This window comes from Arvicola amphibius, chromosome 2 (assembly GCF_903992535.2).
Source record: "Arvicola amphibius chromosome 2, mArvAmp1.2, whole genome shotgun sequence".
NCBI classification, from domain to species: domain Eukaryota; kingdom Metazoa; phylum Chordata; class Mammalia; order Rodentia; family Cricetidae; genus Arvicola; species Arvicola amphibius.
The window spans coordinates 144,898,868-144,922,598 of NC_052048.2; the positions used below are offsets into that span (position 1 = coordinate 144,898,868).

Below are 23,731 nucleotides of genomic sequence, written 5' to 3' on the forward strand. Positions count from 1 at the left end.
GACATCAACATAGACCACAGCTAAGACAGGGCTATAGACCCAGACATGGCCTTTGGCAGCAGCCCAGCCCTGGAAGTCAATGTGACCTCAGGTGTTAAGCAGGCTTCCCTCATCAGCCCGTTCCTTACTGCCTTTGCCTCTTTATATCTGCTTCTCCCCACAGGACATATGCCATTCTGCTTCTCTATCTCTCTCATACCCCACCATATATTGGCTCACTCTAATGGCGCTGACCACCAGGCACCAGAGCTGGCTGATGGTTTCTCCTCCCCACCCTGGGTAAGTTACTCCAGGTGGGAATGTGAGTGTCCTTCATCCACCAGGCCCTAATGGCACCCAGCAGGCCCCCTTATCAGTTTTTATCTGTCCCTTTTCTTTGATTTCTTCAGATTCTAGTTAAATACACACTAGACTTTTCCCCATTCTCTTATCATTTGTTTTCTGTGTCCTAGCCTCTCATGCTATCTTCTGGTCTGTCTTCCACTTTAGTATCTCCCAGATGCGCCATACTGTTGTTTAAACTTCTTATTGAATTTTTCATTTTACATTTGCAGTGTTTTTCAGCTCTAGGATGTTCATTTGGCTGTTTTCATTGGTTCAGATTTATTTGTGAGTTTTGTCATTTATTTAGTTGGTTATCAATTAAGGCCTCTTTTTGCTAGTCTATGTGTGGACAATTGAGGGTCTGTTCCTGTTGGCTCTGTTTCTTCTTTACCTCCTGATAATGTTTGACTGATTTCTGGATATTTCTTAAAATTATAGAAGCTGGAGGACATTTTCTTCTCTTGGGTAGGCTGTTAGAGTGGCCGTACATTGTCTGACTGTCTCTGTTTCTAAGGTATTTCATTGGTTCTAACTCTGCTTCCTAGTGGACTTATGTTGGGCCTGGCAGCTTTGCCTCTCACCTATATATCTCTCTTCCTTTTCATAGCATTCTCACTACTGAGGTCTCAAGGAAGGAGGGATCTACATAGCAGGCTTACTTCTTAACCCATTTCTTCTCTCTGGAATTTTGCCCTCTAAAATTCTGACTTCTTTGCTAACTCCAAGCTTCTTGGTTTTTTTTCTTTCCTCCTTGGTTTTGTTGGGTTTGCCTCAGCATTGCTGCTGCTTTTGCCTCTTTCACAAATGTAAAGGGAAAAAAACTGTGTGTGTGTGTGTGTGTGTGTGTGTGTGTGTGTGTGTGTGTATCTGCTTGGCTGTATGTGTGCCATATGTGTGCAGGTACACACAGAGCCCTGGAGCAGGAGTTACAGGTGGTTGTGAGCCAAACAATGTGGGTCCTCTGGATGCGGAGCAGGTGCTCTGAACTGCTGAGCCACTCAAGGCCCCTGCTATGCATTGTCTCTTGATTTCTACTTGATTTATCAGACTCTTGGGCCCATACTAACTCCATATTGAAAACTGCCTTGCTGGAAGTGGATGCTCACAGAGAAGGCTCACCTCCACTACATCACACAGTATTGGCCTCTTGCCTTCCTTAAATTGTTGCTCTAATGCATCTAGAGATGGTTTTCAAGTTCAGTTCCTCTTCCCCAGTGTTCATAGCATGGACTGGGTGTGGTATGAAGTAGTTTGTTTCATCTAGAATGGGAAGTTCCCTTATAGCCTTTGGAAAACAGATGTTCAGCCTTGGGACCTGAGACCAGAGGGGATTATTACTCAAATATCTGCCTGTGTCAGTATATACATGTGTGTCAAGTACACATATTCTTCATCCTAAAAGTGAGCTATTTATTAATGATATATTTTCTTAAAAGCAAAATTGTCTTTACTAAACTGAAATTTAAGCTTCATGGCATTGAACTTTTAATGTAGCAAGCTAATTTTAATAGTTTATAGTTTATAGATAAAAATAAAAAAACAATTTATCTTAAAATTTATGTTTTTCAGAAAGCAAAAAATAATGTATACTGGTCACAATATAATGAGATGTGAGGAAAATATGAACCTGGAGAGAATTTTTGGAAATTGCTGAAATTTTTACTTTGTTTTTCTTTCTAATAGAGAGGCGAAAAAAGGCTTCAGCATGGGAGAGAAATCTGGTGTATCCTGCTGTTATGGTTCTACTTCTTATTGAAACAGTAAGAAGTTGCTTGCTGGTTTAAATAAACTGTATTGTCTTTTGTTTACTGTTTCCTTTAGCTGAGCTGTTTCCAGTTAACTGGGTTTCTACCCGCAGAATCAAAATATCTGTATCTCAGTTTGTAAAAATTCAGTACAGCAAAGAATGGAAATGAATGACAATTAGATAAATCCTTAAGGTTACACTTCCTCATTCAACAGGAACTGCAGGTTTTGCTTGAGTAGAATTTAGAAAACACAAAGCATAACTGCTGCTCCAGAAGCTGCAGAGTGGAATTCCTTTCTAAGATGAGCTGTGCTGGAGCTCAGCCCCAGAAAGTCAGTGAGAAGTCCACACAGTAAATCCATCCCTGTTGTTACCTTCTGTCATAAATCTTGAAATTTTAATTTACAAAATGCTTGCAGTTTGTCTCGGAATCCTTGTATATACTGTACTTTCCCATTCTTAAAGACACATGTGATGTGTACTGTCAAAAGGAGTGTTTGAAACTGGGACCTGACAGCTCTCTCTCTGTTGCAGTCCATTTCGGTCCTCTTGGTGGCGTGTAATATTCTTTGCCTACTGGTTGATGAGACTGCAATGCCAAAGGGAACAAGGGTAAAGTTAAATACATTCAAAAGTCTTTTTAGATGTGTGTTTGAATATTTTGTGTAAGTTCCTGGAAACACCTTTCTGAATGTAAGCATCCCAAGCCCTACGAATTTCTCTGAATAAAGAGCTTTCACAAACATGTTCACGCACACATGCACACATGCACGCTTTGGTTTCTAGGGCATTTTTTCAAGTATCAGTGTTATTTATAGATTTCAATGTCAGACATGATGTTGATTTTTACTGAAGTTATTTGGAATTCTTTAAAGAAAATGCATGCTTTAAAATAATGTTGTATAAAGAGCAGATCAGTTAGATTTAACAAATTTGCTACATATTTGTTATATATATATATATATATATATATATATATATATATGTTATATAAGTGGAGGGAAATGAGAGTCAGAAGTATCACAGAATTTATGAGACTTGTTTAAAATGTGTGGATATTGGAGGAGAGTCCAGATGTACTTTTTTTCATGAGTTAACTTTTATCTGGTTTAAAGATTGGTGCTTCCTCTAGTCTTGGTAGCACATGCATGCACTCCTAGCACCTAAGAGACTAAATGTTTTGAGTTTTAGTTCAAGGCCAGCCTGGGCTACACATTAAGACCGTGTCTCAAAAATAGTCCCAAATAAAAAGTTGATGATTTTTGTTAGGATCTGGTATATATTCGAATATATGCTCTATTAGGAAGAGGTATATCATTAAATATTTGTAGTTGACTTGCTGTCTTTTGTCATCCTTTTGCAATGCTTTTGCCTCAGTCTCTCAAGTGATGAGGGTACAGATGTATGCCACTATATTTAGCTTGCAACACTTTTCCAGCTGTCTATAAAGTTTGGAAATACCCCTCTTCTGCTGCTGCTGCGGCTGATGGTGGTGGTGGTGGTGTCTGTGTGTGTATGTGTGCATGCATGCTCATATGCCCATACATGCACACACTCATGTACACACACATGCATGTGTTTATGTTTTTGAACAGGATCTCATGTAGCCCAGCCTGCTGGCTTCAAACTCCCTCTGGAGCCAAGGATGGCTGAACGTCTGATCCTCCTGCTCCTACCTCCTTTGTACTGGGATTACAGGTGTGGGCCACCAGACCTGGTAGCTTTTGAATATATAAAATGTTACTTGATTTACATTTTGAAGTACATTTTGTTTTTCTAGGTCAATAGGTTTTCCAGTCCTCATAGTGGTGTCTTTAAGACCCTCTTGGTCTTACTATGTCATATTTCTCTTAAGCCAGATGTTGCCATTTTTTTCCCCACAGAAAAAAAGTCAGTCCCTGTCTTAATTCCTTTCTTTTCATCTGAGATGGAGGTACCCTGCTTTTAACTTTTTTTAGCCGTTGTCTTGACTTTCCCAACCAGCAGCTTGTCTGGGCCCTCCTGCCACCTTCTATCACCTTGTTTCACCGTCAGTTCTCACTGGAGGGCCTGCTGCAAAGGCACTCCTCTTCTGCAGCTCGGCTTTGTCTTTTTCTTACACCGAATTCCCACACCAGGAAGTTGCTCCTGTGATTTCTGTTGACTCTCACCCTAGTATAGTGGAACAGAAGAGTGGGGTGTATTTTGTGTTATCTCCTTTCTGTACAATACAGTGACTTGTACCCCCAGGGCTCCCTGTATGCTTGTGTAAATGTATGAACTCTTTTTAATTTTCCCTTAGTCTCTCTTGAGAGAGTGAGTATTCCAGAACATCTTTCCCTCTTGGCCATTATACTTTTGTAGTGTAGGAAAGTAGGATCTGGGTTCATGGTAGAGGTCTTAATAGCAAAGGGCATAATGAGAGAAAAGTGGATGAATTTAATCTAAAATTTATGAAAGCTTAGCTTCCGTTTGCTGAGGAGTGGACAGTGGTGGCATGCTGAACCGTGACGGTGTGGTGTGCTGCTCCTTAATCATATGCCCACTGCCTCTGGGTCCTGCCTTGAGGACGGAGGAGGCTCCTGTTCTCTGCATTAGGGAACCCAACAGCTACAACAAGGGACCTTCCTAGGGTCCAATTTGGGATAGCATGTCTTTTGGCATTGTCCATGTTCTCTTAAATGACAAAAGATGATAAGTCCCATGCCATCACTTTATTCATGATTGGAATTGCCATGGTATTCTTATTCCTTTATGTCTAAATTAGAATGTATATATAATGTGTGTGATATTATTTACTGGTTTCTGTTTTATTAGTTTGGCTGCCATTGTAATTTAAAATGACCAGGGAAATGGTGATGTGCATTCAGAGATTATCTTTTAATCTCTATCAGTAAGCTTTGAAAATATTGTTCCTGCTTTAATGGGGGAGTGATGGTTGCTCTCAGTTATCAGTATCTGAACATTATTTATTTTGTTTTGTCTAAGTTCTTGGTAAAGGTAGGTCTTAAGATTGAGGTAATTTTTGTGAGAATTTATACATTGCTTTTTATTGTGTTAAATTACTTTACATTTTTAAAAAAATGTGCTAGCAGTCACACTTTTGTAATGAATTATTGAAAAAATTTGGGAAAAGGAAACTGGATATACATTATTTGTAAGTATATTTTAAATTTGGCAGGCTTTATGGTATAATTTTTATGTTACTTCTACCTTGGTTTATGTCTGTATTCTACTCTGAACTATTACCTATTTAAAAAACCTCCCTAGAACATTCAAGATGCTTTTCTCAAATAAAAGATTGTTCCATTTTATAATAGTAATCATATTGGTATCGTTTTGGCAAGAAACTTAAAAGTACGTTTAATTATTTAGTTATTCAGGTTATTTTTGAGCCTGTTAAAATGATTAGCATGCTGCCGAGTTTGTGTTTAGGTCAGTCAGCCTTTGGAAGACTCATGCTATTCTAAGGTTGATGTTTCCATTTGGAACTGTCTGTGTAATGGTGTCACTGGTTCTGAGGAGTGTTTTCCCTGCAGGGGCCTGGGATAGGAAGCGCCTCTCTCTCCACTTTTGGCTTTGTGGGAGCTGCACTTGAAATCATTCTGATTTTGTATCCTTTCTTCAGCTGAATGTTACATCTGTTAACAAGTTTTCTGTCTAGTTCCTGGGACAAGGGTAATTTAGTAAGACACTTACTTGTCTAGAAGAAAAAGCAAGTCAGTCCTCAAGCCTCAGTGGCTTGTGTTTTGTTTTTCCTGTGGGCTTCAGACTTCGGGAAATGTGCATTTCCTTGGAGCGTTTTTCCTTCATTCTTACAGCTATCTCATGGTGTCTTCTGTTGTTGGTTTCTATAGCCTCAGATTTTTTGGGAACTTTACGCCCAAGAAGGATGACACAACGATGACAAAGGTAAGGTAGAGTGGTAGGTGCTGGTGGCTTTCCCCTTGCTTCCAAGACAAACAAGGGCTTTAGTTAGTAATCACCCTGAATGGCTTATCCGGGCTGATAGGTATTTGTAAGCTGCAGACACACAAAGGAAGATTTCAGAATGCTGAGTGAGTGGCAAAGGATGTGCTCTGTGTAATTTGGACTGCGTCCATTCACTTGTAAATGCACAGAACTACAGAACTTGGTAACTCGTTGTGGAATGCTCCTGAAAGGACCATTTTTCTTCTTAAAGAAAACATATTGCTAATGAGTAACTTGGCCTATGCTAACTGTACTTCAGGACTTTTTTGAAATCTGAAGAACTTAGTTGCTACAAGTAGTTGAGACAAAGTATTTCAATTCTGAATAATTAAAGTGAGAAGGAAGAGCTCTGTTCATTAACAGTGTGGTCTGAGGCTAATTTGACTTTATATAATATGTCATTGGCTCCAGAACAATAAAGGCTCTTATCTTACATAATAAATGCTGCCTAAGAAGAATGGTTACAAGCTGCTGGCCCATTTCCGTTTTTATTATGTAGTCTATATTTACAGCCTATTTAAAGTGTGTATGTATGTATGTATGTATGTGTATGTATGGCAAAGAACCCCCTCTATAATACATATCACAGGTATATACATATCTGTCTATCTGTCGACGCAGATGTATAAGGTGCAGATTTTTTAAAGTCAGTCAGTAGCCAGTGTCTAGTTGAGGAGACTATAAATACTAATCGGTGTTTTCAGTGCTTCCCATTGAAGATGAAAGAGTAAACAGACGATACATTGAAAATGGATTACTAGAGTCTAGATATTTTGGTTTCTGGTGTTTTCACATTTAAGACTGAATTGTATAAAAGTTAAACAGGTCAGAGTAGATATTATATAAAAGAACTTGGCAGCAATCCGTCTTTAAGATTTAGTCAGAAGTCCAAAGGCGTTCTTTTTTATTTCATTGTCAAAGCTTCAAATTAACAACTGCATCAATAATATAAAATGTGTATGATTTAAATATTCTTTGACTTTGTATTTGTACCTATACTATGTGTATTTTGTGGAATTCATAGAAATAACTTTAATTTCTATAAAATTAAAGGAAAGGTTTATTATGTTTAAATTTCACTCTCATGGTTAGTATCGTTAGGAAGCTAGCAAGTGCTCTGGGTATCTTCCCTGTACTGAGTGCTGTCTGTGAGTGCGCTCTTTGCTCCCTGCTCTTTTACTACTCACTTCCTTCCTTTCTCTCCACAGATCATTGGGAATTGTGTGTCAATCCTAGTCTTGAGCTCTGCTCTGCCTGTGATGTCAAGAACACTGGGTAAATTTGACTGAGAACTGTTCATTAAAAATCATTATCTTTATAGATAGCTTTATTAAATCTTTCTAACTTTTGCTTTGTAATTTTTAAAAAAATCATCTTTAAAATATAATACTTCTTTTTATATTATTTTGTGTTTAGGGCCATACCAAAGCAAATGCTTTTCTTAAGCACTTTTTTTAAGCACTTAAAGCATTCCTTCCCTAAACAATAGACTCTTTCCCTCACTAATTCACAAGTTGGGCAGAAAGAATCTTCTAGTGAGGAAACTTGTGACTTTTAAAAAAGCTTAATGGCTAGAAAATATGAAAATAATTTTTATGAAATGTCTTTCCAAATGAATAGTTTAGTGTGTGCTTTTAAAAAGGAGAAATTTGTAAACCTACTTTAAGCTGCTTTGCGTCCAAGCAAATAGAGCTGAGCATGATGTGCAGGTCCTGGGAGCACACGCCAATTTTAAGATACTTTTTTGTCTTGTTGTTTCCACTTGCTTGCCAATCATAGCATTTCCTTACATTGTCAGTGTGCAGACAGGTTTTTGTCATCTTTTAAAAGTAAAAGAGAATTCTGCCTTGTCACTGAAAGGGTTGAGTCATAAGTCATGTGTCCCTTTCTATAAAGCATTGTTCTAGGCTGTGCTTAGCTAAATACTACTTCAGGAAGAAGTTTCTTTTAGGCAGTTGTATATAATTCTCTAGACTTAGGTTTTAACTTTGGAAATTAATGATTGGAAAATGACCAGACAGATTTCATCTATGAACTCTGGCCCTGGCTTCAATAGCAGCTGCAGGCCTGGGAGTTGCTCTAACTCAGACACTGCCTCCGTTATTGATTCGAAGCTCATGCCATCAGTGTTGCAGCTCTGTCAAAACGTGGGCGCATTGTAGTTTTCTTCATAAATTTTCCAAAGTCTTCCATGTTTCAATAAAAAGTAGAATTCAAGTGTAAGTGTTAAAGAGACCCGTATTCCACGGGCCATTTGTTTAGTGGTTATGTCTCTTTCATGTTTGATTAGTAGGACACGTCTGCTTATGGCATCTAATCTTGAAAGATGCACATTATGCCACCATTTGAAGCTAAATGCTACATCTGTTAGGACAGTCCAGCAGATAATGGTAGTGATCAGCCATCTTTCCATTTTAAACCTTTGCAAACCTTACTTATTATAATTTGTTATTTAAAAGTAATTGATAACCATTAATGTATTTCGATTTTGTGGGAGAAAAATCACATGCTTAGTATAGACTTAATACAAAGAAAACAAATTAATGGCAAAATTTACTTTTTGAAGCCTGACAAATTAAATTCCTGAGTAGTTTGCCATAGAGATAAATAAAAAGAAAAAAAAAGATGGAACAATTAAAATGCAGCTGAGAAGCTCTTGGACCCAGCTGTCCAAACAGGATTAGTGGAGTGCGCTGCGGTACAGTGAGTCATGTGGTGCCGTGTAAGACAGCGGCACGCACTGCAATACGTGTTATGCCCAGTGGCACTGAATAGATGAAAAGAGTAAATACGTTAAACAGATTCACAGAGGCTTTCCGCAGCATTAAAAAAGCAAAGTTCTAGACTAGAGATAAAGCCTTATTTTAGTATTATGGGAAATGCAAACTAGAGAGTTACTTTGTAATTCTTCTGTTAACGCTTTAGGATTGGGTCTTTGATTTTAAGAAGGTGAGATACAGAGAGCTGTGGCGAGTGTGCCCCCGCTGAAGAGCAGGATTGTGATGCACCAGCTGAAAAGCTTGAGACCAGAATAGAGGATGCATTAACCACATTCCTAGCTGTGAAAATGTCCCTCTCTCCTCGCCTCTCACAAGGAGATCTGACCTCGGCATGGTCTTCTTTGCTCCTGTAAGACCAGCCCACAACATCTGTCATTAGGAGAAATGGGACACAGCAGAACAAAATATAGAACCTAACATACAACTTTTCTCTATTTCAGTGATAGTTTGGTGGAGAGGATAATTTCAACTATGAATTGAAAGTACACTGAGTGAAGAGTACCATAGTTAATTTGGTAATATAGTTGCTAAAAAGAAGAGGAAAATTTTCTCGTAGCTGATTTCTTTTAAAAATCATTAGCTGCTATTGTTGTTGCATTATGGGTACTGCCGTCTCCATACAGCTCAAGTTTGAGTGCACGATGTGACACAACATGCTCATTGAAGCATTACTCTCAGATAGCTTGCTACATTTGAATGAGGGAAATGTATTCATTGAAAAATGTCCACTAAATAACTTAATAAGCTTATCACTGCTACAAAGAAGTAGTGAGGGTTATTTTGAGCAGGCATTTTAAGTCGATGAATGTAGTTTATTGTATGTAGCAAATGTAAGGTTTTTGCATTCAGCCCTTTAAAACCTGGAAGAGCATTGTTGTGCCGCCTGTGATCTGGTGCATTGTTCTGTTGTGTGCTCAGACTTTGGTTGTGAAGAGTCTCTGTTTTGGCATAGTGGATGCTCTTAAGTAATAGACTGCTGTTTAATACGGTCTGAGTGTGACTAGAGGAGATGGTTGTTAAAGGTGAATTCAGAACAGCGAACCAGTCACCCCTAGATGCCCAGTCTTCTCTGTCGCCAGTGTGCTCTTTATCACGCTCTGCGGAGAAAATAGCTGAAGGTTGGTTTTCTTTATTCTTCATCTGAAGTCCCAGGGAAGTTTATCTTCAGGTGCAGACAATGGTCTTTGAAATACATTTGCTAATTACGTTTCAAAATTACTTTTATTTTTTATCTTAAAAACCTTTTCTATACTTTATAACTTATAAGTTATACAAGGTTCAAATGCTGACTTACATTCGAAAGTACTTATACTGAAACAAAAATACCCTTTAGATCAGCTTATGCATATTTTAGACATCTTCTCATCTGAGTCTAGTAATCTGTCATCTAGCAGGAGATAAGGTGGATTATTCTCTTTTGTTGCATCTTGATTTGGGGACTTTATTAGAAATCTCTGTTTCTTGAAGAGTCATTTATTTGGGTAAACTGTTGCTTTTTATTGTGGGCTTTGCCTGTTTCCTGTTTCTCAATGTAAGATGGAAGTAAATGATGCTTTCACAGATATCCATCAGTGGCAGATGTGAAACGTATGTTTAATTTATATATTCCAATTATAGAATCTATGTAAAAGTAGTTTGAAGATCCATACTGAAAATTTCTCAGGAAAATTTGTATATAATGTCATTATATCTAGTTGAATAGAAGATAATAACAAATAAGCAGTTTTAATTAACTTATATTTGACTACTAGTTTTCCTTATATGTTTGAGCATTAAATTTTTAGATCTGGTTAGGATTTCTAAGAATAAGGAATTGCTAAAACTATCCTGCATTATATGTCAGAACCAGGAGAGCAGCTAGTGATGGTTCTTAGCTCATGCCTGCCTGTCTTTCCATGTGTTCCAGTGCTGTGCATGTAACAGGCCACGTTGGCCATTGCAGTCAAAATGTAGCTGCCTGTTGGTATAGTTCCTAAGCTTTAGCTTGTATGAAAGTAATCCCAGTTGGAATCATCTGGTGAGAAGGAGCCTTGGGTCTGCTTTAAAATGTGAAGTGAAGATGTTGTCAGAACTCGGCAGTTATAGTAAGGGTCTCATTTATACTAAGAATAAAGAGCCTTAAGCGGGCGGTGGTGGCGTACGCCTTTAATCCCAGCACTCGGGAGGCAGAGGCAGGCGGATCTCTGTGAGTTCGAGACCAGCCTGGTCTACAAGAGCTAGCTCCAGGTCAGGCTCTAAAGCTGCAGAGAAACCCTGTCTCGAAAAACCAAAAAAAAAAAAAAAATAAAATAAATAAATAAATAAAGAGCCTTATCCTAGCTGAGTATCTCCAGTGGACACATACAGTCAACTCTGAGATGGGAACAGGCCATCTCAGTTGTAGAAAATTAAAAAAAAAATCAATAGATTACATTTATGAAGAGTATTAAGGATTAGATTGGACTGAAGAGGCTTCTGACTATGATTTTTTAAATTTAAAACAGTATTTTCATTAATTTTTTGAGACTGTCCTGTATATATACAATGCATTTTGATCATATTCACCTTCCTCTTCTCTCTTTAGCTCCTCCCAGATCCACACTTTCTCAACTTTGTATCCTTTTTAAAAAACCCACTGATGCCAATTTGTGTTGTCATAATACTCATTAGTGTGGGGCCGTCCACTGGAGCGTGTTCAGCATACCTAGGCCGAGTCCTTAAAGAAAACTCTCCCTCTTCAGAAGTGATCTGCTGGCAGTTGTTTCCCAGCCAAGACTGGTGGGGCTCATGAGCTCCTCCCCACTCCATGCTGGCAACCACATCTACCTTGAGCTCATGTTTAGAAATCCTTACTCTTTCCTTCATGAGATCAGAGCCTTGTTGGGAGCTGTGGTATAGATGTTCCCTTTGTGGCTGAGCTTTCTTTTGGATTTTGACCAGCTGTGACTTTCTATGTTAACTGCTGCTCACTGCACAGGGAAATTTCTCTGATGAAGTCTGAGAGCAGCACAAATCTATGAATATAGAGATAATGAATTTAGGGGGCAGATTGATACTATGTCCATTTAAGAAAATAATAGTAATATGAAGTTCTCCAACCATGGGTTCTTGGTCAGATTTGTAGTATCAGACATACATTTCCTTCTGCGGAGTAGGCCTAAATCCAATCAGAAAGTGGTTGGCTACCTCCATAACTTTCATGTCATTGTTGCACCCATATGCTTATCTCACGATTGTTATTGTAGTTCACAGGTTTACAGCTGGGTAAGACTGTTGATGACCCCTCCCACCCCAGCACTGTATAGCACCTTCCAGTACTATGAAAGCTAGCCAGTTGGGAGGAAGCTTCTTGTTGAGTGCCAACTTGATTTCTCCATGCACTGTGGCTAAAGTTTGTGGTCTGACCATGCTTTCAATCCTAGTCCCTTCTTCAGTTTCCAGAAGCCACTTTGTTTTTACAGCTTTTCAGATTTTTTTTTCTAGAGGTGTGTGCATATACTCTGTAGGAAATGGTAATTGTCATTGGCTATTACTTTGTTTCTGATTTTTTTGTTGACTTTATTGTTCCTTCTGAAGAGTCTTGGTTCTGTGCTTCCCAGGGGGCATTAAGAAGGGAAGGTTTTGAACTCATTTCTCCGTCAGCACTTGGACATCTGAAAATGAATTTCAAACTAAAACACTTAATAAGGTCTGTTTGTGCAGGCTGCTACTGACTCCTGAGTTGTCCCATGCTGTGGCATTTGGCATTTGTGACCTCACACCCGTATCTCTTCTTCATTATTACCCCCTGCTTTCCCGTTTGTCACCTCCTCCTTTGTCAACCCCTTGACGTCTCTTCATTGCTCCCTGACTACCTTACATCATTTGTTCAGAATCTATACCTCTGACCACCGTTTGCCCCATGGTAAGCAAATCAGCCTAACTCTGGGATGCCCTGGGTTCCCACTCTATGCTTCACAGCTTATTGCAAAAGCAGAGCTCATTAGTCTTTGGGACACTTCCAGCCAAGAGGCCAGAGCACGTGAAAGTTAGGGCAGTGTTTCTGTCATCTTGTATCCACCTCCTTCCTAGCCACCTTGTTTCCCTCCTGAACACCTGAGAGGAATCCACACAGGAGCAGTGGGTTCTGGGCCTTCTTGTTCTTTACGATTTTGTGGAGAGTGGGGTAAGATTTGAAGCCAGACCAAAAGAGAGAAAGTGTCTCTGGGAGACTGCTGGACCTCCTCTGAAGAGTTCTTTCAGGAAAGGGCTAGATGTTTTCATCTTTGAAAATTGTTTCTTTCTTAGACTCTCCTTTTTATTCTCTGTCATTGGATTTTAGTTTATATTTGAGTTCACATACTGAAGTTCACCTGAATACTTCATTAAATTGCCTCAGAACAAAGTCAGTTTATAGCAAGTCATAAAAAATGATCATTTCAGACACAGGTCCCCATCTTTAAGCTTTGGTTTGCATGCTCCCAAAGCCCTTGACATTTCTTTACTACCCAAAGACTCTTAGTCCTTTGAGGTGAAGTAAACTCCTATGTTGCAGATGAAATGTCTTAGGTTCTTGTACTTTCAACTTTGTATTACACTTTGATTTGAATTGATGTTCTTAAGAAACATTACATTCCTTAAAGGACAAGAGCCCTAGCATCTTCTTGGCTTGCAGAGCCTTAGTTCATAAGCTTACGGTATGATGTCCAGAAAGTTTCTTGTTGAGGATGGCTGTTCTCAGTGTAAATGAAGTCATTCCCACAAGCCTTGCCTCAGCTGTCCACGCATCACTTTCAGGCTCTCTGCTTGTTTGACCAAGTATTATCTCTAAAGACCCTTACAACAATAGCCAAAGGGTGGAAACAGCTTGTTGTCAGATAAGAGGGCAAGCAAACTGTGGTATGCAGCACTTCAAATGGAATGTTACTTAGCCATGAAACCAATCAAGAGACAAACACTGTGGGGTTCTGATTCCAAGAGGAATTACAGTAGTCTAGTCTACAAAGACAGAGACAGGTGGTGCTCACCAAAGTCACAGGAAGGAGGGATGGAAAGTGGTTTGGGAATAGTTTCAAATTTGCACGGTAAAGGATTTTGGTGGTGATTGTTGTAAAAGTTGACTATTATTAATAGTACCTACCTGTGCATTAAAATGTTTATATTGGTACATTTTGTGTTGCATGTCTTTTTCCACAATTAAAAATGGCACAAGGTAGATGGAACTTGGAAATGTCATGTGATACAGCCTATCCACAAATGGCCAAATGCCGTATGATTCTACTGATGGGGCAGGGATGAAGTGAGAGTCTCAAGGTAAACTGCCTGTGGAGAGGTGCACTTATATTGGAACTGGGGAGAAGGTATTTAATGCCTTTGAATTGTTTATCTAAAGTGGTTAATTATACGTGATGTGACTTTTAGCTCAGTTATTTAAAAGGAAAGCCTATGGCTTAATATGTACACAGAAAAACTTGTACTATCCCCAGCCATGACATGAATTCTGTCATGTCATGTCATGAATGTAGAAGCCTCCCTGTTTGGCTGTGTCATCCTCTTTGAGTGTTTCAGTTGCCTTCCAATAACATGACCCTGGCGGGGTTGGAGGGAGCAGAAGGAGGACAATTGCAGGTGACCAAGATGGTATAGATAGTGCCCACCCTGGGGTACAAATCCAGCCTTCTCTGTTCATCTTCCTTTCCCTCCCTTTTCTAGCCCCCTCTCTTAGCATTACTGGAGATTGGAGCTAAGCGCTGTAGTCATGGAAGGCGAGTGCTCTACAGACTGAAGTACAGCCCTAGCAATCTGAGAAGCACTACATACACTGGCAGGAAGGGTTTGACTGTTGTCTGTTAATTGAGGTATTTATTTTAGTTGTCACCTACCATGTTCAGGATGCCCCTTTCTTTCCCTGTTTTGCTGGAATTCTTACTAAGATGGATGGTGAATTTTGTTAAATGCCTTTTATTCATCTATTGAGACAACTATACACTTTTTAAGTCTCAAAATATGTTGAATTATATTAATTCTCAAATATTAATTAGCCTGCTGTTTCTTGGGTGAGCTCCATGTGTCATGATGTATTATCTTTTTTGGGTTGAATATGATGAAAATTAGCTGAGGACTTTTTCTTTGGTGTTTTAGATAACATTGTTCTGTGGTTCTCCCCTGCTTTTTTTTTTTTAAGCTTCTTTCTGCTTTTGATATGTATATGATGATTTCCTCATTACACGTGCTCAGAAGCACTTGAATTTCCATGGGTGGTTTTCATAGACTTGTTTCTCCTCTTTCAGTGTTCTATTGCTTACTGGTGATGCCGTCTGGTTTGAAATTTACTTTTTGCAAAAGGTTTAGCAACAGTTCAGTTTCTTTTATGGAAAGAGCCCTACTCAGCTTGAATAAGCTTTGTTAATATCAGCAACAGTGTCAGATCTGTGGGCAGCTCCCTCAGCCAGCAGTAGAAGTGGAGACTCAACATTGACACAGATTTTTTGTGTTTTCTGTCTCCTTTCCTGAACAGTGTGCATACATATGTATTGATTTATTGATCCTCTGAGAAAAGCAGCTTTTATTTTATTTTATTTTATTTTTCTGTTTGTACTTTCTAGTTCACTGATTTGGTCCTTTCGAGTATATTTTCTGACTTTCTTGCAATTGGAGCTGAGTTCACTTAGTTTTGAGGTCTTTTCTTTTTCTGATCTGAGTATTGCTGGCTGCAACCCCTTTCCCGTTGCAGCCATGCCCCCCTCTTCATTTTACCTCCTGGCTGCATCCCCTGCTTTAGCTGCCACCTCCCTGTGCTCCCCCTCTGTTGTGTCCCCTCCTCTATTACCCCTTTACTTCCACCCTTTGCTCCCTGCTGCTGCCTCTCCACTGCATCTTCCCCAAACCTTCATACAGAGCATTTTAATTTTAATTTTGTTAAGAATACTTTTTTATTTCTTCTTTGACTCATGGGATATTTTGAAGTATGATATTTTATTCCCAAACATTTGGGGATGTTTAAGAGATTTGATTTTTAGTAATTTTTAGTTTCTTTGTTGATGTCAACGTGAAGGAATGTACTTTGCATGTGTAGCATCATTTCAGCTTGTTGAGTAGGCTTTACAACCTGTGTGTGAGACACAGTAGAAAGGAAAGGACATTCACATCTTCTTGGTGCTACGTTTTGCAGTGTTGGGTCCACTGGCTGGCAGGTGCCCTCACGTCCTCTGGATCCTTAGGTCTACCTGTTTCGACTGTGTTGAGAGCAGGACTGTGGGAACACTGGTTGGATTGTGGGCCTCTCTCTTGTGTATGTCTGTCTTCTTGCTTCACATACTTTAAAGCTCAGGTCAGATGCATAAATGTGGGGTCCCTGGTGAACGGACCCTTTGTAATTATGATAGTGGTGTACATTACTTAACTGGTAACTCTTTTCTGAAGTCTCCTTTTAGTCATGTTAAAAATAGTTATTTCTCCTTTCTTATGACACTTTTCCATTCTTGTACTTTAAACCTTTGCCTTTATATTAAATAGCTGTGTGAGCTTGTCTTGATTTGGATAGCTAGAGTATTGATATCAAACTTGATTCCTGGTGTGACCCCATCTGTTGCCTATTTCTAGCCATATCATCTCTCCCTTGATACCCTTTCTTCCTCATCTGCATCCTTAGCGGTAAACTTCTTTGTTGGTCTATTGACATAGCTCTGAGAAGTTGCTTGACTGGTTATTTTGAAGGCTTACACACTATTACAGCTTTGTGAATAGAGCAGTGACGTCCATAGTGTATCAGTAGTGAGCTGCCTAGATTCCTTTGAGAGCATATGTAGAAGAAATACTATTGGATCAAATGGAAGTTCAATTTCTAACTTTTTGAAAAACCTCTGTATTGGTTTTCATAGTGGCTAGAATAATTTATATTCTAAGTAGCAGTGAATAGGTTTCCTTCCTCTACACCTTTATCAGCATTTGTTGCTTTTGGTTTTTGTTTTATTTGTTTGAAAAAAGCAGTTCTGTCTGAGGTAAGATGGAATCTTGGTGGAAATTCGATGGTAAAGAGGTTAGATTTTTTTGTGTGTGTTTATTAGTCATTTTAAAATTTTCTTTTGAGAACTGTTTAGTTCGGTTGTTCATTTATTGAATTATTTGCCCTTCTGGTGTTTATTTTTTTGAAATATATTTTTATTTTAAAAATATATTCTATATGTTAATCTGTTAAACAAATAGATGTCAAAGATTTTTCTCCCTTTCTGTAGGCCTTGTTCATTCTGTTTCTTTTATCATGCAGATTTCTAGTCCGATGCAGCCCCATTTGTCTCCTTTGCTTTTGTTTCCTGAGCTGATGTGGTCCTGCCCAGAAAACCTGTGCCTGTATCTTATTTCTTACCTTTAGTCTAGTAGCTTCAAAGTTGTAGGTTACACTGCAGTGTTTAGTCTCTTCTGAGTTGATTTTATGCAGGAGAGGCAGGAACTAGTTTTGGTTCTTACTAAAGACACTCAGCCTCCCTGGTGCCACTTGTTAAAGAGGTTGTTTCTCTCTAGTGCTTTTGGTTCCTTTGTCAAGAACCAGGTGGCAGTGGATTACTTCTGTGTCTTTTGTTCTCCCTCATTTGTGTATATGTTTTGTGCCAGTACCATGCTGTTTTTGTTACTATAATTCTGTGGTATGATTTCTGTAACATTTCTTGCAGTTCAAGTCTGCTGGTAATATTAAATCCCATGCTGCTTGGATGTGCAAGATGACTTTATTTTGCCTTATTTTTGAAGGTACTTTTGAACATGAGATTTTAGATTATTTTCTTTCATACTGTCTTAGTTTGGGTTTACTATTGCTGTGAGGAAACACGTGACTATGGCAGCTCTTACAAAGAGAATATTTAATTAACGGTGACTAGCTTACAGTTTCAGAGATTCAGTCCATTATGACTATAAAGGGGAGCATGGCAGTGTGCAGGCAGATGTGGTGCTGGAGCTGAGAGTGCTGCATCTGCAGGCAACAGGAAGTCAACTGTCACACTGAGTGAAGCTTGAGAAAAAGAGACTTCAAAGCCCACCCCCACAGTGACACACTTCCTTCAACAAGGCCACGCCTCCTAATAGTGTACTCCCTTTGGGGGCCATATCTTTCAAATCACCACACATTTTAAAAATATTTTGCATTGTTTTCCCCTTTACATTGCTTTGACAAGAACTTTTCTCTGATCACTATTTCTATTCTATTTTTTAAAGAAGGTTTAGCAGTTTCATTATTATATGCTTAGGCAGGATCCTCCTCAGATTTTTTGTTTTGCTCTTTGAGTTCATTATGCATATATGTCATCAAATTTGAAATATTTCTAGCTGTCAATCACTAAACCAATATTTCTTCAAGGAATCTATCCTTGATTTTAATCTCATAGAGACTCTGTGTGTGTACCCTTGTGTGTACATTGATGTATGTGGGTATGTGTGGTATGTGTGCATTTGTGTGTGGTATGTGTGTGCACTCATGTAGGTGTTGATGCATATGTGCATATGAGTATAGTCTAGGGGTTAACCTCAAGTGTCATTCCTCAGACTCTGTTGTAGTTGGAGGCCACATTTTCATTTCCTGGCCGCACAGACTCCTGAAATAATCTCACAGAAACTATATTATTTGCAATACTGTTTGGCCAATAGATTAAGCATATTGTTAGCTAGTTCTTACATCTAGAATTAACCCATTTCCATTATTTTGTATTTTATATGAGGCTCATGGCCTACCGGCAATGTTCTAGCTGGCAGCTCATGTCTTTCCCCTCTGGCTACATGGCATCTCCCTGACTCTGCCTACTCTCTGTATATATCTTTTCCAGCCTGGCTATATTCTGTTAAGCCATTGGCCAAAAGCTGCTTCTTTATTCATTAGCCAATAAAAGCAACCAATAAAAGCAGAAGGACTTCCCACACCACTCTGTTCACCTTGATTTTTCAGATAGGGTTTCTAGAGGCTTTGGGCTCATCTGAGTAGGTTAGTCAGGCTGGCTGGCCAGCAACACCCACGGGTTGACTTTATACTTTCATTGTTCTTGGACTTGAACTCAGGTCTTCTTTTTTACATAGCTAGAATGTCACAGACCGAGTGTCTCTGCAGCTCCACTCCAGGGACTCTGGAGAGTAAGTGCATCATCAGCCACTGGGCATCAGTGTAGTTCATTGACACTTAGTTTTCTTGCTGTCTTTGAGTGTGCCAGTCTCTGAAGTATCTAGCCGGCTCTTAATCCTGTCAAGTATGCTTTTCCAGTTTACATTGTGATTTTCCTTTATAGGTTAACTTCAGACTTTTAAACTCTTTAAAATATTTTTAAATTGTAGTAGGGTCAATCTTTCTTCTAGCTTCTGAACTATAGGAAAGGTTGTAGCCACTGTAATAGTCATGTCTGGGTTTTCTGCTCAGTTTTCTGCTGAACTTCACTCCAAGCAGCTCTCTGCTCACTAAGCCATCCTCATGCTGACTTCTGAGTCCTTCCTCCTTAGGGAGGGTAATGGCCTTGTTTGCCGTTGGAAGAAGTATTGATGACAAGGGTCTCGAAACCATTATTTGGATATTACATCCACTTTTTAAGTTTATTCAGGTAGGTGAGAAAATATTGTCCCCTCTATTCCCTTATGGCTAGTACCTGAAGCCTATAGTTGTATTTCTTATGAATATAATTTAACAAAAGCATACTTTCACAGTAAGACTGACCAATCTGACTTCCTTAGTATCTGGTATATGCAACCCCCCAAAATAACAAAATAACAAACAAACAATGTTTATTAAAAGTGGAGGCTGTCCAGATAGCTCAGTGGGTAGAGGCACTTGCTGCGAAATATGACAGCCTGAGTTCAGTTCCTGGAACACACCCGTGGTGGAAGGAGAGAGCTGACTTTCACAAGCTATCCTCTGACTCCCGTACACTTGCTGTGGCACATACATGTACATGCTCACAAACTTACATACACATAAGACAAATACATGTTTAAAGATTTTAATTAAATAAAAATTTAAAGATGTTAGAAGTTAGTCTTTGATTTTTAATTTTCATCTTTCATTCTACCCACAGAGCAGAAGCTTAATTTTATAGTGACTTCTTTTCCCCCTAATCAACAGGACAATCGATTCAGTGTGCCTGCTTATACCAATCCTAAAAGCATGGATGTTTAGAATGATTATGGATTTTATTGCATTACTGTCTCTAAGTCATGCTTATTTTATAGACTATCTTAGCTATTTTTTTTTAATAAATCTAATTAGGGGAAGTATATGGAAACATAGTGTGGATGGTATTGAAACTAATCATTATACGAGTTTAGAGATTAATTTTTAATGCAAATTAGCTAATAAATTTAATAAGAACACATGTTATTTTGGCACCTTTACATTAAAATCATGGATATTTAGGTCAGATGTTTGTGTACTAGGCCAGCTTGTATAATTTACTGATAACATCACTTTCAGGCCCTTTGTGTCCCATACTTTACAGATGCTCTGAATGGCCACGTGCAGTTTCACCAACATGAACATGCTTGCTCAGAGTAGAAGTTGACTCAGGTGGACGAGAGAACACGCGTTATATTGACTTACGATGTGGGTGGGGCAACCTGCTCCTTCTTACAGTCATTGTATTTTGTGCACCAGTTCTTTTAAAACTGTGAATAGAAAAAAGGTTGTTTTTGAAGGAATTACTCATGAAACATTTTTGGTTGAGTCCTTGTGGGGGAGGCAGTGCATTGCTTGTCATAAAGTGTTGTAGTACCCAGGTCACATGACCTTGTGCCTCATTGCTGTCTAATGAAACTTCTTTCATGTACGTGCGTGAGTGCGTGTGTGTGTGTGTGTGTGTGTGTGTGTGTGTGTGTAGCACGATTAATAAAATCTCATAGACAGTTATTGGGGTTCAACCTGAAGGTCAGAAAATCAAAACAACCAGCTACTGGCTCTTCTTTTTTTTTTTTTGGTTTTTCAAGACAGGGTCTCTCTGCAGCTTTTTTAGAGCCTGTCCTGGAACTAGCTCTTGTAGACCAGGCTGGCCTCGAACTCATAGAGATCCGCCTGCCTCTGCCTCCCGAGTGCTGGGATTAAAGGCGTGCGCCACCACCGCCCGGCTCAGCTACTGGCTCTTAACCTCTACTGTAGTCCAAAATGCGATCCTGCCTCCAGGAATCCTCATTCTGAATATTTTGGTTGAACTTTTTTTTTTCCTAAAGTGCATCTGGACCAATAGTGTTTTCAGACCCAACACTGTGAACTAGCATTTTTGTTCCTCTTGGGTGTCTGTGTATGTCTGCCGAAATACCCTGAGCTCGGGATTGTTTTTCACCTAGATATCCTGTTAGGTCTGGACCCTAACTTTCTATTTTCTAAGTGGGGTTCATTTCTAGGGTCTGTGTCCACTCTTCTCACTGTTCTAGCACTTCTGTGCTTGATGTGACTGATTTGACCTCCCAGCTCTGCTCCTCATGGACAGTGCAAAGCTATCTACAGCCTTGTTGACAGCAGGGTTCCAAAGTGCTGTCTGCATACCCACACAGGTTCACTAACAAGAAAATATTAGACCTTGTATTTGTATCACTGTTGTGATTGTCAAGTGATTTGTCCGTATGGAGTGTCAGTGGTACATATAGTAATGGATAATCAAATGCACACATTAAACACAAGATACATGTGTTAAATCTACACTAGTCCTTCCTTTTTGCTCTTACGCATAGTAGTAGACATCTTCCAGGGCCTACTCAGCTTGTCCTTTGGGAACCAAAAAGCAGAAGTTTGAGTGTGCTTTTCTTACGGGGTGACTATGGCTTTTACCAGACACTTAAGGAGATCTTTACTCTTGGGATCAATTCAGTTCCCAGTCTTGGGTTCGCTGAAGCCTTAAGGCTTGTGTTGATAGGACCATAACTGTTTACATAACTTGGTTTGAAAAGTAGGGTATCTGATTAGGCATCCATTCCTTTAAACAAAGTCCTTTCTTTTAGGCTTAGCACTGAGAGACTGAAGCCAAAGTTGTCATCATCTTAAAGCAATACAGGATAGGCACTGAAGGCTTTTCTGGTATCTGGTTTTTAAATTTCTTTTTGTAAGGTATTATCTAATCTCTTCATTAATCTTCATCTATTTTTAAAACACTTCGGCAGTGTCTTTCAAACTTGCATGCATTGGTTCCAGGTGGCAGTGACTTCGGATCTATTTTTGAAATGCCCTGTTCTTACTGTACTGTTTGCATAGGGAGATTTTCTGCTGCCCATAAGCTTCTCTATGAGGCTTGCAGTTAATGGAAGTGTGTTGGATCAGGGCAGAAAGCCAAATTCAAAAGCCAGTTGATGATGTGAGATTGAGTCAAAGGTATTTTTGAAATCACCCATAAAATCCTTAAATGGCCTGTACATATGCAGTACATAACTGTGTTTGTATAGTCCTAGAAGAAGTATCTGTTTCTTCTTGTAACTCTTGTTGTAGGTCCATATAGCCTCATGTAGTCCCTCAGTGTCTTCCTCAAGCCTGCTGTGGCCTTTCTTACTCCACTTATCCACCTGACTGGTAGGATTTATTTACCAGAAAATCCTGCCACTCATGCCCTCTTTATGATAAGTTTTGGACCTGAGTCACATACTGATTTAAATATTCTTTCAGTTAAAAAGATTTTAAATGTGTCTTTGATTGAATTAAGTAAGTTAAAATCCATGTGTGATATAATCTTCACACATTCCTGACTTTCTTCTCTTACTTTGTAAATGGTAGCATTAAATTCTGCCAGTGGTGTATTGTAAGGTAATGGTCCTATTTATTCACTTTTGTGATGAGCACTAAGAATGTATAAGGTGCAGCAGAAAAAAATTGCAGGCAAATGGATGGATCTAGAAAACATCATATTGAGTGAAGTAACCCAGACCCAGAAAGACAATTATCATATGTGGTTTTTAAATATAAAGCAAAGAAAAACAGCCCACAAATCATAATCCCAGAGAACCTAGATAACAGAGAGGCCCCTAAGAGAGCCGTTCATGGATCTAATCTACATGGGAAGTAGAAAAAGACAAGACCTCCTGAGTAAATTGGGAGCATGGGGACCATGGGAGAGGGTTGAAGAGGAGGGGAAAGGCAGGAAGGGGAGCAGAGAAATTTATAGCTCAATAAAATCAATAAAAAATAGAATGTGTAAGGTGTTGCCACTGGAATTTGGGTTGCAGGAGTGTAATAGATGTCATTCCTATGGAAGTAGTGGGGGAGAACAGGCTCTAGTGGATGGCACCCGAGCTTTCTCTTTAATTCAGGCATGGACTGTAGATACATGATAGACACTCATGCAGCTCTTCTGGGTATCACATGCAATGACAGGTACAGACATGAAGGTTGGGGCTGGCTGGGGTTGACATGCTAGGAAACAGTCACGTGATTCATGGCAAAGCCTTCCCAGGACATCTGAGAAAGCATCCTACAAATATCTGAGAAAGTTTGTGGAATCTGACCTGATTTCAACTGTATTCTGTTACGGATATGAATGCACCTCACTTTATTAAGGACTTTTATTTATTTATTCTTTTAACAGGAATTACTAGATTCGATCTACTTGGAGACTTTGGAAGATTTAATTGGCTGGGAAATTTCTATATTGTATTATCCTACAATTTACTCTTTGCCATTGTGACAACATTGTGTTTGGTCAGAAAATTCACGTCAGCTGTACGAGAAGAACTTTTCAAGGCCCTAGGTAATCTTGAGGTTTATGGACATTTCTTTCTACTTATCATGACTTTGACATTTGAGTTTCTATTTAGTTTCTGAGGGTTCATGGATGTCATTTGCATTCTTGACTCATGTGTTAGTTGTGACTGGATTGGAATCACGTTCTGTCCTGTAGGCCCTCGTCTGTGAGGTGTGTGGGTAGGAATTGTGGTGGTTCTTGTGGAGCCTTAGCACAGTGCCTCCGACACCCTAAGAACTTGGGGCTGGCAGTCAGCCTCTTTGTTCTTATCATGATAACGATGAAAACCT

The 23,731-nt window shown here is 39.2% G+C and overlaps 1 protein-coding gene across 5 annotated transcripts in view; it reads left to right on the forward strand.

Moving 5' to 3' along the window:
* Positions 1–23,731, forward strand: part of Lmbr1 (limb development membrane protein 1) — a 128,137-nt gene that overhangs the window by 99,580 nt on the left and 4,826 nt on the right. For 4 of the 5 annotated variants that reach the window (XM_038319029.2, XM_038319031.2, XM_038319030.2 and 1 more), the window contains 6 exons: positions 2,008–2,084; positions 2,606–2,683; positions 5,590–5,663; positions 5,872–5,962; positions 7,231–7,297; positions 23,286–23,447. In XM_038319029.2, coding sequence (XP_038174957.1) covers positions 2,008–2,084; positions 2,606–2,683; positions 5,590–5,663; positions 5,872–5,962; positions 7,231–7,297; positions 23,286–23,447 — 549 coding nt within the window. Of the gene's footprint in view, positions 1–163; positions 280–2,007; positions 2,085–2,605; positions 2,684–5,589; positions 5,664–5,871; positions 5,963–7,230; positions 7,298–23,285; positions 23,448–23,731 lie in introns of those variants that run through there. The other variant, XR_005284282.1, reaches the window with a different exon arrangement.